Raw genomic sequence first — 18,589 nt, forward strand, 5'->3', positions numbered from 1 at the left:
AGAGAAGCAATACTTAATAACAACATTTGGGAACATGTGGAAAGAATCCATTATATTATCCTGCATCGTAAAAGCAAACCTAATGCCTGTTCTGGGTGAAGGCGGTGCAGATATTGAAACATCTCCTTTCGGTGGAGGTTGATTGCTTTTATGGAGATTGTATCGTATGGATATAAACAAATCCAGCACTTGATGTGGAATCTAGGAGCAGGGTTTTAGACTCAGGCATCTATCTTCCCTCTGCGTGTGTTCCCTCTGAAATGCATCAAGGTTCCCATTAACACCTTAAACGTGGAAAGTAGGATTAAAGGGAGACTGTCAGCACATGGGAAATGAAAATCTAGGTGTGCGCTTGCTGTTAGTTCTTACCTTTCAGTCCTAGAGTAGTGTACGGGGCTCCTAGAATAAAAGCTCACGTGTGCGGGAGGATGTGGAGGGAGGGTTGAGGCGTGGGGGGTTTGTTAGTGCTGCAGACCTGGTTTTCAGAGCACGTTGGGGTTTGGGGATTTCCTCCTGCCCCCTGGGTGCTGGTGGCAGGGGCTGGGCTTGCAGGGAGCGCTGCAGTGGCAGGGCTGTGTCCCTAGCAGCCGGGTGTCCTGCTCGGGGATTTGGCTGCCAGCAGCTTTGGTGGGGACGGAGATGGTTTTTGGCAGGGAGCTGAGGGCAGGTCCTGAGCCTCTACACACTTGAACCGTCACACATGCAGGAAGCCCGTGCGTGGCAGCTGGATTTAAAAATATATTGGGCTCCTCAAAGTTCCAGATGATTTCAGTAAAATATGTAACAGAGGAGGGCTGAGTTAGAGGAACAGCTGGTTGGTAATGGAGCATGGCTTCTGCCAGTCACAAGTGGTGATACGGGGAGCAGGGGGATGCTCGTGGGGCAATCCTGCTGTGCCCCGGCGGTGGCTGCTCGCTGCTGATTGATGTCACTGGACGTTTCCCCTCCGGCGTCTCGTGCCTCTCACCAGATGTTCTGCCCAGGCTTCGCCTGTCTAGGCAGGAGGAAGTACCCTGCTTAGATAAAGACTTCCAGGGGTTTTGATGAGAAACTCTTCTCTGTCCTTTTGTTGCAGCTCAAGAGCGTTTTGTACCCCAGTAATTGCTCCCCAGGCTGGTTCCTGTGTGACTCGGAGCAGAATGCAGAGCTGCCACGGGCTGCTGGTGCGTGAATCGCAGCATCCCGGCACAATCTGTCCAAATCGCTGCAAATTTGAATTCGCAGCCAGCCCTGCTTTCTCCTTCACTACGTGTCTGTGCACACACACAGGCACGCCGCCGTGTTCCTTACCTGCTGTATACTGTATGTTTGTCGTGGCTGGAGCTGTCAGCTCTTCCAGGCAGCGCGGTGGGGGAATGACTGCCCTGCTTGTGACCGGGTTGGGTTTGGCTGGGAGCCACAAAGCACCTGAAGCAGGATCCTGCATCTCCTCCGTGCCTCTGGGGCAGCCAGGAAGAGCTCTGACTGCATCCTCGCAGCAGCATCTCTCTGGTTTTGTTATCCCCTGGCAAAGGGTAATCCTAAAAATACCTGCGAGAGGTTGCAAGCCAAGAGTGTCAGAGAGGGCAGCTCTGCAAATGTCCTCTGTGACCGGGGAAGGGAGAATGACGCATCTCATCACCAAGCATGAAGGGACGGTGTCTGCAGCCAGCAGCGCACGTGGGTAGGAGCAGAGGCTGGGTGTCTGCAGGGGAGTTCAGCTAAGGTTGGCTCAGTTGCCCTCAGTTGCCCTCAGTTGCCCTCAGTTGCCCTCAGTTGCCCTCAGGTTGCCCTGCTGGCAGCGGGGCAGGAGGGAACACGGTCAATGGGTGCCAAGTCCAAGAGCACAGGGTGGTGTGGTGCGGGCTGAAACGCTGGTCTAGGGCACACTTAGTCCCCATGCAGGCACGTCTTGTCTACAGTAGATTTCTTACAGTGATCTTTGACAGTTTGTACTGAAGCCAAACAGTGGGAGAAGCTGTATAGCAATATTTCACAACAACTTTGGCCCAGCTACACGAGGGCTGAGTGTACGCAAGCTGTTCTTATCTCCCTAACCAACACATACACACTTTTAACATGCAGATCCGATCAGTGATCAGTCCTGATAAAGGCAATAAACTTCCTGCGGTGGTAGCGTTACGGTAGCGCTCCCTGATAGCCAGGCAGAGGAAGCAGACGCAGTGCATTCACCTGTTAAGCCCCCTTTTTCATGTGTGCACAGCTTGGATGTACAACAGATGTGTCTGTTAAGTGGTCATTAACCAGATCTCAGAGTCTGCATTGCAAGAAGTCATTTGTGTAATCCTCTTCTCTGGCAGCATTGATACTGCCTGTGCAAGATGGCTGCAGACTGGGGTGCTGTAGGAAGAGTTGCGCTAGCTCTTCATGAACGATGAAGTTTTACTGCATTGAGCTGAACAGCACAATCTGAGGCAAAACCTGCTCGTGACAGGTCCTAAGAGTTCGCCACTGCTTCTCTGAAACCCTGGGCTGGAGTAGGGCTGTGATAATTAATGGAGGTTAAAGTCCTCCTGCTGTCTGGGAGCTGGTTGGAAATGGAAAAGAAGAACCTGTCACAATTGTGACTGGCTCTGAACTGCTGTCAGGCTCTCCTCCTTCCCTTCCCCTGCCCCAAGTGGAAAATCGTATTGGAAAGCAGCAGTGAGAGCACTTAAATCTTTCCACAGTTCATTTCAAGCTCCCTTTCTTCTTCCCAGCCATTCCCAGGCCAGTTTGGGGCGCGGATGGGAGACTGCGTCTCTGGCTGCAACTTGCAGGATGTTAAATAACAATGGGAGAGTGGCTTTCACAGGCCATGCGGTGTGCCTGAGCTGCACGTACCAGAAGCTGCATTTCCCATGCCTTGACGTTCAGCCCGTCCACGCATCACTTCTTTCAGTACAAGCTCTGTCTCGGTGTGTTGTGGAGCAAGCCGAAACGGGGTTGGAGCCACTCCTGCTGCAGAAGGACACACTCGGAAGCTGCTGCTCTCCTGACAGCAGTAAGTGAGCATGGGAAATGTGGGCAATAGCAGACGCTGTTGTACCCCCTGAGGTGGGTTACCAGGTTCATGTAAGCCCTGCCCTTTCCTGGGTACATGGACTGTGTGCTTTAACTGGCACGAGACCCCTTTCTCTCAACACCTCTTGGCACAGTCACGTTGGTGCTGCAGGCAGTGGTTGTTGGTGGTTTTGTTCCCTGCTGAACCTGGCCAGTGAAGAGTGTCTGATGGAGCTTCACTGGCCTCCTCCTGAATTGACTTATCCATCCGTTGGAATAAACCCCCAAACCTTTTGCTCTGATGCTGTTGAACAACTCTTGATAGATCCGGGCAGCTTTTTGGTGTCATCCTCCAGGAAAGAGATGGCACTGCATTTGGCTTCCCCAGGGGCTCCATGTGTTCTCACCTATGTGACCAGAGCATCAGGGACCTTCTGGGGGGCAGCAGGCACCTTGTGGTGGCCCCTTGTTCTTCTCCCATCCCACGGTGTTTTCAGGGGACGGAGAAGGGCCCTCTCTGCTCAGTCTGAGCTTGGAAGGTGCAGCGCGCTCCAGCCCTGTGGGCTGTGTCAGGCTGGCACTACTCAGATTTGCAAATGGTTGTCCCAATGGGTAGATCTGGTGGCCAAAGAGAGGTCGAGGACCTGAGTTGCTCCCATTTGACTGCCGAGTATGAAGGCATGATAAGCTGGGTTGCCAGGCAGGAATGTGGCTGGCTGGGATCCGACCACCATTAGGACCTGAGTCACTCACTGAGTGAGTGAATTGTGAGGATGTGAGCCATCCTCACAATTCCAACAGCAAGGTCTTCACAGGTGACTTTCCGTGGTGATTTCCAGTGTGGTCTGGCACATCCGGGCACTGGGAAAGGGGAGGGCAGTGCCATCCAATGCAGGATGGAGGCGTAGAAACAAAAGGCAGATTTAACATTGTGCTTCCTTCTTCTAGACATACGGAGGTACCCTGTTCATTCAAGGGTTAAGCTGTCTTAAGAGATGCAGCACCCAGGGCCAGGTATCTGTCAGGCCTGGACTGGAGGCTCGCCAAGACATGGGGATATATGGTTTTATTTCTGTTTTGTCATGTGGAGATTACTATGCAATGTCTGTAGGACAAGAAAGCTCTGGGGCATCTTAGGATATGCCCCGTGCTCCGAAAGAGCTTGTTGTTTTGGCTTTGCAACACTCATATGCAAAGGCAAGATTTGATGCCTGAAGTGCTCCTTTTCCAAGGATTAAAAGGCACTGGCAAGGCTCTGCAAGATGACTGTATTGCAAATCTTATCATGATCCAGTGCTGAGATCCGTTGGTTTCAGCAGCACAAATGTGCTGACAGATCTGTGTGTCTGCTTTTTGGTGATGATAGATTTTTTTCAGAAGGTTGATCTGCGCCGCTGAACTCTGGTCGTAGCTCCCAAGCTTCCAGCTCTGATGCCTGGAAGGTGGCATTGCAAGGGCTCTTCTTCATCACACGTGTGTCCTTCGTTTTAACCAAACTTCCTCTGAACCGGTAAAACCCTGGCCCAAAGGAGCAGTTTCAGAGTGTTGTCATGGACTTAGCTTTGGTTCCTTTGCCCTCAGATGCAGCCGAGTGACCCACATGAGGCAGTGGAGGAAGCAGCAGGAGTAACCAGGTTAGCTCTCCGGTTGTGCCAGCCAGGGGCTGAGACATTTGCTGTCTTCACCCAGCGGTGTGTAAGGTTTTGCAGATCTTGGTGTGAATAGAGCTTGTTCTCTCTTTTATATGATCTCCAGAGAGTGCAAAACAAAGTCCTTTCTTACCCATCCAACTCTGCAGAGTCGTCATATCCATCTCTGGCCTTTAAGGAGATGATTCTTCCTTGCGTACAGCAAAAGGTCCCAGGACATCCTTCCTTAAGCTGTTGTAGTCTCATTGAAGCTACCTCATCTGTCCGTCTGTCTGTATGTAGCTCTAGCTGGAGAAGAGCAGACCTCTGTCACTACAACTGTTCACCCTCCTCTTGCACTTCTCTGGCAGCGAGCGTGCTGTGAAATGCCTGCTCCCATGCTGCTTGGCTTTCTCTGTTGTGTGCTGAACTTCAAGAGGATGATTAGCCATTTCTTCTCAACCCCATTGCATAAATGAGGCTAATTTCAGCCTGCCGTGATGTGCGGGCTTGCTGGAACGTGACTGTAAATCCAGGCCTGAACATTTTCTTATAATGGACGGGGTGGCGATATTGCATTGCTGCCTTTAACCTCAGGCTGTCCTCAGACCAAGCCAGACTCTTCACAGCCCCGTGCCAATAAATCAAGTAACTTTTGAATCAATGCACGTAAAAGTCAAGGGAGAGAAGTTACAGATGGAAAAGACCTATCGTACCTTGAGCCTGTCCTGCTGCAGAGGGGATGAGGCACTGTTGGGAATTTGCGACATTGCTCCAGGCCTGCCTACTGAGGCCAGGCAGGGTGAGAGTCGTGCCTGGGGGAGATGTGGGGTCAGGGGAGATTGCCTGAGTTTCCTACAGCTTTTCCATCCTGCTCATCTCTTTGCATTTCATTCCCTTGGCTATATTTTTGGGAAAGAAAACTGTTGTTGGTTGTATGTTCAATAAACCTGATATGTTAGTTCTCCTGCTCATTGTTTTTCACTCAGGGCTATGCCTGACTTTTCTTTAGAAGCATGTTTTTCTCACCTAATATTTAGTTTAAGATTGTAGGAGCTGGATGTAAAACCTTCTGGGACGTTTTAATCTGCCAAGAGGCTGCCTGAAAACAGAAGTTATCCAGCGTATTTCAGTAGTCCCTGTTTAGAAAACAGCACGCCCCAAATCCTGTGTTGCCCCTTTGCCTTTCATCCCCTTGCCAACTATTGTCGGTTGTTTTAACCCCGATCTGGTGTCCATGTCCCGTGTACCTTGCTCCCCTCCCCTTAGGGTTTCCATGTCTTTGAAAGTCTTGGTAACCAGAGCGTTCGTGTGTTGTGCTTTGCGATCATTTCAGACCAAGAAAAATACGCCCGGAGCCAGCTGGATCCCTCAGTCCATATTGATACAACTATTCCCCTTAACCTGCCCACACTCAGTGCTACAACTGCAAATCTGAGGTCGGAAAGGAGCAGTGATGGACAGCACTGTGAGCCCTGCTGCACGGCCACGGCCCTGCCTGGAAAGCAGCCCCAGCAGCGCGCCCCACAGCCGGCAGCAAATGTATCTGGGTGCCCGCTGGGGACCTCGTGAGGTTGAACATGTTTTCCTGACATGGATCTTCTCAGAACTGGTGGTCCTGGTGGTTGCTTTAATTCCCTTGATCTGCAGCCAGTCTCTCCTGAGAAATCGTCTCAGGCAAGGCCCTTGCTAAAGGTTGGCCAGTCTGGGTGATGGCTTCTCCTGGAGTTCTTTACCTATAAGCCCAAACAACACTTAGAAGCGTGGTTAAGAACTGGATCAAGGACCCAGAAGGGCTGTGAGGTAGTTATCCTTGGAGATTGCTAGAACTCAAGTGGAAAAAGCCGATCTGATCCAACTTTGAAGTTATCCTGCATTGAGCAGGAGGTTGGACCTGAAGTGCAGAACAAAAGAGAGGATACGTAGCAAGTCACTGCCTGGTTTTCACTTCATGAACATCAGGGGAGACACGTTGGGTCGTTGTGCCACCTCTGCCTTTGGCTGCCAGATTATTTAGGTTACTGTGCATGATTTTGGTCTTCTACATTTTTTTTTTTTTGGCTTGCTTTTGTTGTTCAGTTCTTCATGAGCTTTTGCAGACTTACTTGTTTGTCCCTGGGTCACACCCAGGTTGGTAGATGGATGCTCCCCCCAGTCACTGGCCATCTCTGGGTATGCTTCCAGTCTGGGATGTTCATCCCAACTTTATTTCCCACTTGTCCATAAGTTTGTTTCATGCTTTGGAAGTAATCAACTCTTTAGTGTCAGGTGAGCTGGGAAAAAGCATAGCCAAAGACTCAAAGGAGAAATACATGTAGGGTGTAAGTCTCCTTAGCTGCAATGGCTGGTAGAGCATTAGGTGATGGGGGGACATGGTACAGGGAGGCCGGTTCTAGCAGCCGGTGACTCCCTGGGGCACTATCAGTTCACCAGGTGATTAACTGTTTGTTTCTCCGTTAATGAAAATTTGTCTCAGATTAAAGCACTGTAATAGAAAGCTGAGGGTCTGGAGCAGTCCCAAGTGTAGGTTAATATTTACAAGCTATCAGCTTCTGGTTTTATCTCCAACCCTTGCTAGCACAGAGATAAAATCCTTTTAAAAATTGCTTTTGATCTTTCTGGTTCATGACATGGTGTTAGTAAGACACTTTCCATATGAAACTGGTAAATGTCTTAATGGAAATGTAAGTTTTTCTCATCCTTTCAGGGTCCAGTAACCGATGAGGAGCCCCCTACATACAAGGGCCATGGCTTTATAATGGAGCATAAGTGATGGACAGTATCTCTGCAGGATGGTCATGCTAGGAAATGTCAGAATGTTATTTCTGCCTCAGTGGCTTAAGATCATCTGTTTACCTAATGGACTTACATTTGCATTTTGCAGGTGTTGTGTTAATATTAATGTGTTGTCTGAATTGTTAATATTCCTTCACTTCAATGTTACATTAATGAAGGCTGCAGGGGATGGAAAAAAAGACCTGACTAATTAATTAAATGGGCAAAAAGCATCTTAAACTTTCCATCGTGCTGCCCTTTGCTTCCACCTAATGGGTCTTGGCATTTCTGGTCAGCAGCCATGTAACACATGCTGCTGTATGGAGCACTCAGCAACGGACTTGCTAATTTTTCTGACCCATAAATCACTTGCGTAAACTTTTAACTGCGAGGAAAAGTGCCTTTCATTCCTGCTTCCTCGTTTCAGTGGGAAATGCAGCCTGATAATAGACGGTGCTGGGCTGATGTGTGGGGCCGGAGACTTTCACGTCAGGAGAGGGGCTGTCTGCATTTCTTCAGGAATTCTTTCCATTCCCCTCTTAGCCGGACTCTGGATGACATTAATATTATGTGTCTATGAAAGTATTCTTGTCATAAGGTCTGCTTTCAGAGCCAGTCACCTATCAAGCCTTACGTCTCAGGAATGTGGACTGCCAGCCCTCAGTCCTGCTTCTGTGGGGTATTTTCCCTCTCCTGGTTGGTGTCCCAGACCTGACTTTGCTTTGTTTTTTTTTGCCCTCCAGCAATTCCCATGGGCTGGAGAAAACTGTCCCGTGTCCCTGCTTGGGCTCTGGGTGGCTGGGGAGCATCCTAAAGTATTCCTGAAAGTGAGGTTTTCCAGCCCAAGTGGTGATTGCCCCTACGAGACCCGTTAGAGAGAGACCCGTTAGAGAACATTAAATGCTGAACACAGCATTTAGTTGTGTGCACTAGTGGTCACCAGTTATCCCCCTCTGTGGAGAGCAAGCAGGGCTCTGACCATCCTTCTGGGGCTCCTCTGGGAGATGAGATCTCCATGAGCCAGTGGCTCTCCGGATCTGATACGGGTCCTTGGGAAGCTGGGCTGGGAATCCCGAGCTGCATGGCTGTTGGAGCTAAACACAGGGACTGCAAGCCCTCTACATTGTCTTCCCCACGGGGAAATGCTTAGGCGCAGTGACCTCAAAAATCTGGTAGTCCTGAGAAAAATTTGGAGAACGCTGCAGCTGGGGCTGAGGGAGCTGCTGAAGGTGGGCCTCCATGTCCTGTGTGGTTGAGGGTGTGGGTGCTGTTCTAAGCTTTCCTCCCTGGCCCGCGGCAGCTGAAGATGCTGTTTTGGCACAGAGGGGCACTTCAGCTTCATGCCAGGTGTCTGAAGGTTGTCGCCAATTTGCATGAAAAGGAGCAGACTGCAGTCATATTAACGTTTAATGAAGAAGCACAGCCTGCAGAGACCGCGTCCTCTGCAAGCCTCTTTGCGATTAGATGCCGCTTCCTTCACCGCTTAGGCCAAGATGGGACTGGGAGGCTTTGGGACAGGGGCAGGCTTTGCCTGTATCCCCTTCACACAGATCTCAGGCGAGGTTGAGGAGCACGAGGCCAAGAAGAGAGCGGTTGCCATCGGCGCGGCCTAGTACCAAGAGGCGCTGTAGGCCCCGCGGCCGCTTGCGCTGCCCTCAGCGCTCCGACGTCTGGCCTGACGTTGTGCTGCCAGATGAAGTCAGCTCTTCTGTGTAAAGCCCTGTCAATAATTTCAAAGGAAATAAAGCAAATGGTTGAGGTTTTGCCTTGCGGTTTAAATCCCCGTGTGCAAACCCGGTACATCAGGCTTTAAGCAATTAATTCCTAATCATGCCAAATGCCTTCAGTGGCCCAGCTTCAGGATTGGGAGCTTAAAGTTTTCCACTGTAGCGCACTTAATTTGGATAAAGTGAAGGGAGTGGTATCGTGGCATTCCCAGTCTAGAGGTGCGAGAGTGGCCAGTAAATGGCATTTGTATTCAGAAAGCCCTCCTGTGCATTTGTGTTTTAGGCATCCATTACTGGGAAGGCACCATAGCTAATAAAAAGGGCATTCATTATACCCCGGAAAGGGAGTTCATTAGAGGGAAAAGCCATTCTAGCTTAGTAAGAAATGAATCTGAAACTACCTCAGAGCTGCTATTCTCATCAAGTTTCAATGTTAACAGTTTTAACCAAGAGCTAATTGAGCAATCTCAGAAAGTGGAGTAATTCCATTATTCAGCTCTGCTTTGTTCAAGGCTACCACTAGCTGTGAAAGGAGCACAAATGACTTTCATCAGGCCAGGAATCACCGGTGTTCTTGCCTTTTACTCTTTTTTCTTTCAAAAATGTAGGGCTTTTGGTCTTTTGGCCATTGTCCTTGGCAAAGTGATCTCCACACCAACATTGTAAGGCTCATGTATAATGCTGCGATCCAATTCTTGGAAAACAGGGGTTTTAATTCTCATAACTCTTGAAGCAGCAGGCTGAAGATGCTTCCGTTTGTTGGGTAGGCAGAGTGTCACTAGGAGGACGGTAGACCGTTCTTGCTGGATTTTGATGGAAAAGGGCCATTGCAAGCTGCAGTCCAGCTACTTGCCAAAGAGCATGGTTCTGTCAGGCTGCACTCTCAGGAGATGCAGGCTTAGCTGATGTTCCTCTCAGAAGGGCTTTTATAGAAACCCCTCAAGTTCCTTTGCTTCATGGAAGAGCTGTAATCAAAAACAAACGTACGTGATTTAAAGAAAAGAAGAAAAAGTCGTACCGTACTCAGCATCTTTGGACTGAACGCTTTGGAGAGGACGTGTTGGAGAACTGTGATGCTGTTTGTTTACCGCTTTCCTTCGGCACCTGCTGCTGTGGGGTGCGTTGCGGTGCGCAGTGCTGCTCGCAGCCTTTTGCGGAAGGTGACTTTCTCTTGGTGAGCACAGCAGGATTTAGAGTCACATTCCCAGGAGGTGGCTGTAGATCTGTTTGTTATGAGATTGCGCTGCCGCGATAATCCCCTGCAAGCCAGCAGAGAGGGAGGGCTCTCAGCGATGTAGTGCCCTCGGTAGGGGATGTATATCCATCAGTGTCTCCAGAGCCTGCTCAGATACGCATGAACAGGCCAGGCCTTCCTTTTCTGTGCACCAGCTTCCCATGGCAATGTTCAATTCAAATGCAAACCAAGCGTGATGCCTTCACAGCTCTTCTGCCCTTTCACTGTTTGGATCCGGCTTGGAGCTGGCAAGCAGACACGTAGCAGTGGGCTGAGAAACCAGAGGCCCTGATGTCTGGCCGAGGCACAGAGCAGGGACAGAAATCTCATCTGCACAGTCACCCGGAGCTTGGGAACGAGTTTGGACAGCAAAAGGTTTGTTCCCTGTGCAGGGGGAGCAAATGCTTTGAGGGGCAGACAGCATGGATATGAACAGATGGGGTTTTGTAGTGGGATAGGGAAAAGAAATTTGGTAACCTCTGCAGAAATGATTTGGTCACATTTGGCCTGAGTCTGTGATGCTGGAGAGATACTGGGGTTTACCTGGCGGCAGCTCACCTGAGTGGCTGGACTCCAGCTCAGGACGGTTCAGCTCTGTCCCTTTGGGAGCAGGTTGCCCCAGTGAGCGACGTATGGAGAGGGGAGCAACTTCTCCAGTCTGCCAAAAGCAAGAAAAACCCTCCCATGGGAGAGCTAGGTGGTGATTTGGGTTTATCTCTGTGTCTGCGCCTCAACTACGAGAACACTTCCATCGCCTGGGATGCAGCCAGCAGTTACATCTTGCAGGAGGAGAGGGAGGTGAAGGAGAAGACGGGGGGGAAGAGCTGGGCTCATTTGTGCAGCCGTACCTCGCTGTCATTTGCTCTGAAGCCTGCGGGTCTGTTAGGCTGGTTGGTGGAAGGGGCAGATGTTTTAATGTCGCTTCACTTTAATCAAGCTGCCTGCCTTGTTCCTGCACTTACTGGATTGCAAACAAAGTACTTCTTGTCTCTTCCATGCGGCGAACATTGCTTAGCTAATGTCATTTGTCAAGTTAATCAGGGAGAGTGGGCACTTCGATGGCTGCTGGATAGCCTGGCCACATTGCCATGGAAGCAAGCAGCCAAACAGTTAGTTGCCCTGCTTTGCTCTGCAGAGATTTGGCATGAGAAGCCAATATTATATTTGCCGTCAACAAAACAACTCGCTGAGGATGCGAGTAGTTTTTCAAGGTTGACGTCAAGGGATTGGAAGGGGTCTGGCTAACCTTTTACAGAGCAGATAACAGCCCTGGTACTAAAGCAGCTCCAGTGTCTGAACGTACAGCTCCTCTTCCCATGTCCCAAGGATGCCTGGCTCTGTCAGGAGCTGTGCAAGAAGCGGTACAGCCCAGCATATTGGCTCTGGGGCTGCTGTCGAGGTGTCGTCGGTCCTTCTCAGCTGGGTGGTTTGGTAGGTGCTTATTTGCCTTGCACGAGCCGTGGCCGTCATCATTTAAGGTGCTTTGAAAAGCGCCGAGTCCTGTGTTTTGAGACCATCTCAGAAGCCTGCAGTCTTGGTGGATTGTAGGAGCTGGCACGCTTTGATCACGTTTGAGACTCGGAGGCGAGTTCTTTTGAAACCCATACACTCCGGCTGACCTCTTGCATAAGGCAGGGTATAGAGTTTCACCCACTAACTCCTGCACCGAGCCCATAATTCATGAGCAAAATCTGGGTATTGAAAGAGCCGGCAGAAGATGCTTACATACGTTTCAGAGCTCTCGAGCCGTCCCACCGCTCCCTCCCCTCCCTCACATGTGCACGCGCTAAATGATGCGTGGAACAGGTTTGGAAACGCTCCCTCCTGCAGCCCGGGCGAGCGGGACAGCTGGTATCTGCAGGCACCTCCGCGAGGGACAGCCACCTGCCAGCCCCCAGCCCGCTCTGCGGGACAGCGGAGGAAACCTCGCATGAGCACGGAAAGGGCAAAAGTTCAGATCAGATTGTTTATGGGATTTTATGGAGGCGGGAGCCAAGGATAGCTCAGCTAATCCAGAGGAAACTGTAGCGATGGCGTTAGGCTGCATTTCACATGGGATTCATTCGGTGCACATTCAGATGGACTAGCCTTTCTGTCTCCATTTTTTTTAGCCGTGAAATATTTTTCTTTGCGCTCCTGTCTGCCAGCCGCACCGAGCCAAGCTCCGAGCTCGGCTGTTCTAAGAAAAAAGAAGAAAAAGAAGAAGAAGAAAAAAAAGAAAACCCTGTTGTCATTGACCTCCCGATGAGTTACGGGGTGGCAGCGTGGCTGCTGGTGCAGATAGCACCCGGTGCTGGCCCCTGTATGATCTAGAGCTGGGAAGGGTCCTCTGTGTTACACCTCATCTGAGTTCTCTGCTCCTCGCAAGGGCAAACCCCAGCTGTGTCTCCCAAAGCCTGCCCCTGCCTTGGGCAAGTGAACAAGATGAGGAGCTTTTCAACTCCGAACCTCTGCGGTCATGTCCTGCACCCTGCCGTGGGTGCAAAGCTCGTGGATGCTTCCCAGTAAGGTTTTCCTGCCCGCGCTGTCACTCCAGCCATGCGCTAGGTACCTTGTCTCAATGCAGGCTGTCTTTGATGCTGTCATGGGGCTGATTCTCCAGGTGTGGAGGTGCAGGACAGAGAGGGAGGGATTTTGCAGAGCAAAAATCTCTTGGTTTTCTTTTGGGTGGAAAAGCGTCTCTGACAGGAAGGCTCTCAGGTATTAGCTTCAATTCAGAAGATGCAACGTCAGAAGGAGGATGTGCCCAGCAGATTTAAAAGCCCAAAGCCCTAAAATGGTAAAACAAAACTTATTAATCAGGTGAAAATTGCATCCAGCCCTAAGCGTCGCTCGAGGTAGGAGGTAAAGGCTTCACACTTGCGAGCAACAGGAGGAAGAAGAACCAGGGGGGCTGCCTGAGCACTTGCTGGTGGTGCTCGTCTCCAGGACATGGGATAAGCACGTTGTGCCTGTGGCAAAGAGGAGATCCTGTTCGCAGGTGTTTATTGCTTTGTCTTCAGAAATGGTTTTGCAACTCATTCCTTCGAGGCCGCATCTTGAGGAAGGCACAGGGACCCCATGGGCAGCTTTTGCCCGTGTGCGCATCTGTTCGCAGCCCGTGCTGTTCGCTGCTCATTGCTGCGAGCTGGGTTGGGGCAGAAAGGCCTCCCCAGGTGTGAGCGTGGGCTGGCACAGCCCCGCACGTCTCCTTGGGCTCTGCAAGCGTGCGCTGGTCCCCACGTGCCGTCTGCGAGCGCGGTGGCTGGGTGAGAGCTGCTGGATTCACCCACACCAGCGAGACGGGGGATGCTGTAGCCCCCTGGCCACCCACCCCTGGGCGCCGCATGGCTGGGGCAGCCGGGGTGCCCAGCACCCTTGGGCCACGCTGTCCCACAGCCCCCAGGCGCCGGTGACCATAGAGGGACCGATGTTGCCATCTGCTGGCTTAGCTGCACAGGAGCAGCAAGAGCTGCGCTCGGCCCTCTTGGAAGTCGCCCATCCCAAGCACGCATGGCCCCGGCACTCCTGCGCAGGGCTGCGGGCACGCTGACCGTGCTGCCCCATCCCGTGACCTTCTGGTAGCATCTGCCGTCCAGCTGGTGCTTTAGGGGATGGGATCAGTCCCTTCCCATTTCGGCTGCGCCTCCCCACACTGCCTGTGCCACAGCCTGTCCCTCCTGCCCTCCCGAAAGGCTTTGAAACGGTGGCCTCTCGGCAGCAATAAGCTTCCCAGCGCTGGGAGAGCCCACAAAGCTCTTGTTAAGGGACCTCCTTCCCATTAAAGATGAGCATTTCCACTGCTGATTACAACCAGCGTGTGCTAATTCCTCCACTGGGCTCGTCTTTAATTATTTCCTTTCTCTTTCGAGTTTTTGGCACGTTCTCCCGGGCTGGGAGCGCATGGCAGCTGGAGCACGTACCCCGGGAGCGCAGCGCCCTGCACATCCCACCAGGGCGATGCCCCCCGGCAGGGGCAGGGGGCTGCAGGACGCCGGCTCCATCCCAGATGCCCTAAGGCAGCCCTACAAAACTGCTACGTGGCGGCAGTGGGGCCGAGCTGGCGTCATCAGTAATAGCTCGCTTGGGCATTGCGTGGAGCCTGAGGTTACTTCTGGAAATCTATTATCTTTTTTGGCAATTAGGACCAGTTAGGAGCCTTGGGAATACGTGCAGCAAATAGCAGGAAGCCCGGTTAAGCACATCTCGTTGCTTATCTGAGCCCAGTTAAAACAAGTCTCCCGCGGCACGGCCCTACAGCGGGCAGCAAAACCCGTAACGCGCCGCAGCCGATCCCCAGCGCTGGGGCTGCTTCGCTTTGCAGCGTGCAGCCCTGGGGATTTCCACGCAGTGAGTCCGGAGGCAGAAGGGGGGAGCTCAGCCCAGCCTGGGCAACCCCCAGGAGGTCCCACTGAGAAGCACCCAGCGTCCTCGCACCGCCGGGATGCCGGAGGCAGGGCTGCGTGGCGGGCCCCGACCACACATGTCGGTCTCGGGATGGAAACAACGAGACGCTGTTTTCTCTGGACCGAGAAGAGAGCGGCGCGTGTTTGTTTTCCGTGCTATCTCTTGCACAGCGTTTGTTTTGCTTGTCGAGCGTTTCAGGAGATAAAATGACCTAAAGGGAGATTATTTTATCCTAATTTAAGCTGTCAATTTGTCGCTGTCTTCTGCTTGCCTGTACCAGTAAGACAGGCTGCTCCGAGTCCCTGGGGAAACCGCTGCTAGAAAGTGAGAATTTGGGGGGGGATTTGCTGCAGTCTCGCATCTAATCTTCGTTTTTAACAGCCACTGCAAGCTGCTCCCTCATCCCCCCGTGTCCTGTTAGTCCCCATTGCTCTGGACTGGCCAGTAGCTAATAAATCGCTTCGCTTCCCAGGGGAATCCCCTCTCTAACCGGGACCCGGGGTTGTGTTTCTCCTGCTGCAGGCTGGTGGAGGAGTTCATGCTGCTGGCGAACATGGCCGTGGCCCATCAGATCTACCGCTCCTTCCCCGAGCAGGCCTTGCTTCGCCGTCACCCGCCGCCCCAGACCAAGCTGCTGAAAGACCTGATGGAGTTCTGCAACCAAGTCGGCCTCGACATCGACTTCAGCACTGCGGGGACCCTGCACGTGAGTGCGCTGGCCTGGTGGGGACTACAGGGGCAAAGGGGGGGCGGTTGCGTGACGATGTGCTTGCAGCGTGTGGTTTATCCCCTGCCCTGTCGCTCCCTGCTCCCCCTCGAGGCAGCGGTGCGAGGAGCACCGAGAGGCCACCGTCCTTCCAGCCCCGGCAGCGCTGGTGGGAGAGCGTTGCTGCTGGGAGAAGGGGAGGAAGGAGGGCAGGAGTGCCAGGGCCAGGCAGGGCTTTCAGGACAAAAAGCACCTGTGCAGTCACCCCAGGCTCCACCAAGCTCTGCTGGATGAGTCCAGGCTGAGCCAGTAGCTTTTCCATGCCAGCACAAAACAGCTCCTTCACTCCCTCTCGACCCCACCAGTGCTGAGCAGGGGTGGCCCAGCTTGTCCTGCTCAGGCAGTGCTGGGCTCAGAGCTTGGAGCAGGGTGAGGAGACCTTGCAAGTGCCCAAGTTCCTCCTCTCTATGCAAAGAAGAGCAATAGGAAGGATGTCTCGGTGCAGGAGCACCTGCTGGGACACCCAGATTTCCTTTCTTTGCCTTCTTGGGAGATCCTGGGCAGGTCACTTGCTCTGTACCTCAGGGGAGGTGGCCCTGTAAGGAGGTGTTTCTGTCTGGACTGCTGAAGATCTCAGGGAGGGGAGGGAACGGGGAATGGGAAGGACCAGAGAGCAGTGCTGGGAAAGGTCAGGCACAGCCAGCATGGGAAGGATCAGAGCGATCCTCTGTCCCGAGGCTGAACTCCAGCTGAACAGCGCAGGTTCCAGGATTTTCTTTACTCGTTGCAACTGGACTGTGGATAATCCTCCGTTAATCACATCCCCGCTGGCCTCCCTCACGCCCCTCCATCGGCTGGGACTGCTTTCCCCACTCGCTGGCTGTGACCAAGCAATGTCAGCAGGCACGGGGCTGCGCGCTCAGCTCCTCTTCCATGCTCTGAACTCTCCCAGCCCCTTTCTTGCTGGTAGCCCCAGGTGGTGACCTCCCATCCCCACATCTCCCCAGGGTCCCATTACTGCGTGGGCTGAAGCTCGGTGTCTGGATGGGAGCCAGACACAGGTCAGGAGAGGGGTTACGAGCGCTCTTGCATGCTGCACGGCAGCCAGCGGTCCCTGTGCTCCCTGCCTGCAGCCCCGTGAGGTGGCTCAGTGCTCAGAAGCTCTGTGTGCAGTCCTGGTGGGGCTGTGCTGCCTGATGGGACCAGAGCAAAACCCAGCTTTCCGTGGGCTCTTTGTTTTACGAGGGGACTTGCAGGAGGAAGAGGAATTAGGCTCGGATGAGCTGCTGTTCTCCCCAGTACGATCCGTCTGATTCCCCCTACTGCCACTGCTTGCCAGGACTGAAAACTGTCTCTTCTTCTCCTCCAGAAAAGCTTAAATGAAACATTTGGGGCTGACAAGTACTCCGAAGCCAGGAAAGAAGTGCTGACCAACATGTTCTCCAGGCCCATGCAGGTAAGACCCGCACCATGCTGTCGGACACATCTGCTGTAGCTCTCTGCTGTGGCTCCATCTTCACCCTGGCCCTTTCTGCATTATCATAGCTCATCATTTCGTAGAGGGAGAGTGAATGGATGCTGAGCCCAATGCTGTGGGGCTCCCAGCAGATTCCCCCTAGTGCTTTCAGCCCCATGCAGCTGGCATTGCGGATATCCCCCGGGCAGCAGAGCTTTACTGGATGGCAGGGTCAGGCTGAGCCTTTCCTCGTGCCCCGCAGTGCCCCTGTGGGGTTGCAGCATTTTACACTTTGAAGTTATATGCAGGACACTAGCAGACTCACAAGGACCCAGCGGGCACCATGAAGAGCTGGCTTTTGTTTGTGCCAGCTCCTCATGTCATGGTATCCGAACTGGCTTCTTGTCCAGAGAAGGAAACAGGAGTCAGGACAAAGCAGCGGTGTGGGACTGGCCACAGATCACAGTTCGGTGCCAGACATGCTCTTAGAAGCAGGAAAACTCTGGAAACCCTTTGGTCTCCCTCCAGGCCAAGAAACCTTCTGTAAAGGTCTGTGCAGGGGAGGCTCGTTGTGCTGCTCCCAGGGATTGTCATGTTTGATGCATCTGCAGCTCAGGACACTTACTCGGGTGCTAATCACCGTCAAAAAAAAAGTTTTTATGGAGCATCTGCCTTTCTGTATTTGCAGCTGGGCATAGTGCAGCCTCTTCTGAGGGAAGTCCTACCCCACAGGGAAAAGGGGCATGTTGCTGGAACGGTCTCTCTGCTGTGGCCTGCTGATCGCTGCAGGAATGAATCATCTTCCCAACATCGCTCATTTCACTGTCACTCTTCTAATTAGCTCATTTGCTCCATTTACTCATTAGCAGTTGCCTGAAGTCCTGCTGTACTTTAGTGACTTAATGCTTGCAAGCGGAATTGGGGACCAAAAGCATTTAGTAAATCACCTCCTTGTGTGTGTGTTCAGCTCAGGAGTGCTGCCTTGTAGGCAGTGTCCTCTGGAGCTGGCTGCATTGTCCCACATCCCATGTCCTGCTTGGGTTTGTCCTGGTCCCTTCTGTCACGTCTTCCTTTTCTGGTGGAAGGTGCTAACAGGTGACACGCATTCCCTGCGGTCCCTCCGTGGTCCTGCTGACTGGTGCAAACCTGGAGCAAGCCCAGCTGCTGGCTGGGAGGGATGAGCGAGGCAGAAGGAACTTGGCTCTGTGCTGACATGGAGGAGGAGACGAGCTTTTTGGGACCCACTGACTTGCTCAGTTCTTCTCTCTGTGGTCAGAGAGGTGGCGGGCGTGCTCTGAAATACCTCCCGGTGCCTATTGCATTCACAGGGCCACGTCTTAACAAGTTAAAGCAGTATGTGAAGACGTATGAAGGCTCAGTAAATGAAGTCTTCTGGGGAGTAGGCAACATTTTGGGGAAAAAGAAATAAGAGAGGAAGTTTTTAGAGGAGATATTCCACAAGACATGGGATTTTGGCAGGAACTAGGCTCACAACCTCCTCAGACGATGAAGGTGCCCTTGTGTTCAGGTGTGCTGCGCAGTCCCCTCTCTCCTGGCAGACCTGCTGTCTGGCACGCTCGCATGATAGCCAAAACCCAGTTTGCAGCTGAGCCCACCGGCCCTGCAGGACAGCCTCTGGGTGGTGAGCGCTGCTCCTGCCTGCCCTAATGTGTGATGGGATGCTCTTCTTGCTGG

General features: G+C 52.5%; 1 protein-coding gene across 4 annotated transcripts in view; it reads left to right on the forward strand.

Moving 5' to 3' along the window:
• Positions 1-18,589, forward strand: part of DIS3L2 (DIS3 like 3'-5' exoribonuclease 2) — a 192,424-nt gene that overhangs the window by 166,264 nt on the left and 7,571 nt on the right. For all 4 annotated transcript variants that reach the window (XM_067002818.1, XM_067002819.1, XM_067002820.1 and 1 more), the window contains 2 exons: positions 15,255-15,438; positions 16,808-16,894. In XM_067002818.1, coding sequence (XP_066858919.1) covers positions 15,255-15,438; positions 16,808-16,894 — 271 coding nt within the window. The remainder of the gene's footprint in view (positions 1-15,254; positions 15,439-16,807; positions 16,895-18,589) is intronic.

The sequence above is a fragment of the Anser cygnoides genome, chromosome 9, assembly GCF_040182565.1.
Source record: "Anser cygnoides isolate HZ-2024a breed goose chromosome 9, Taihu_goose_T2T_genome, whole genome shotgun sequence".
Classification (NCBI taxonomy): domain Eukaryota; kingdom Metazoa; phylum Chordata; class Aves; order Anseriformes; family Anatidae; genus Anser; species Anser cygnoides.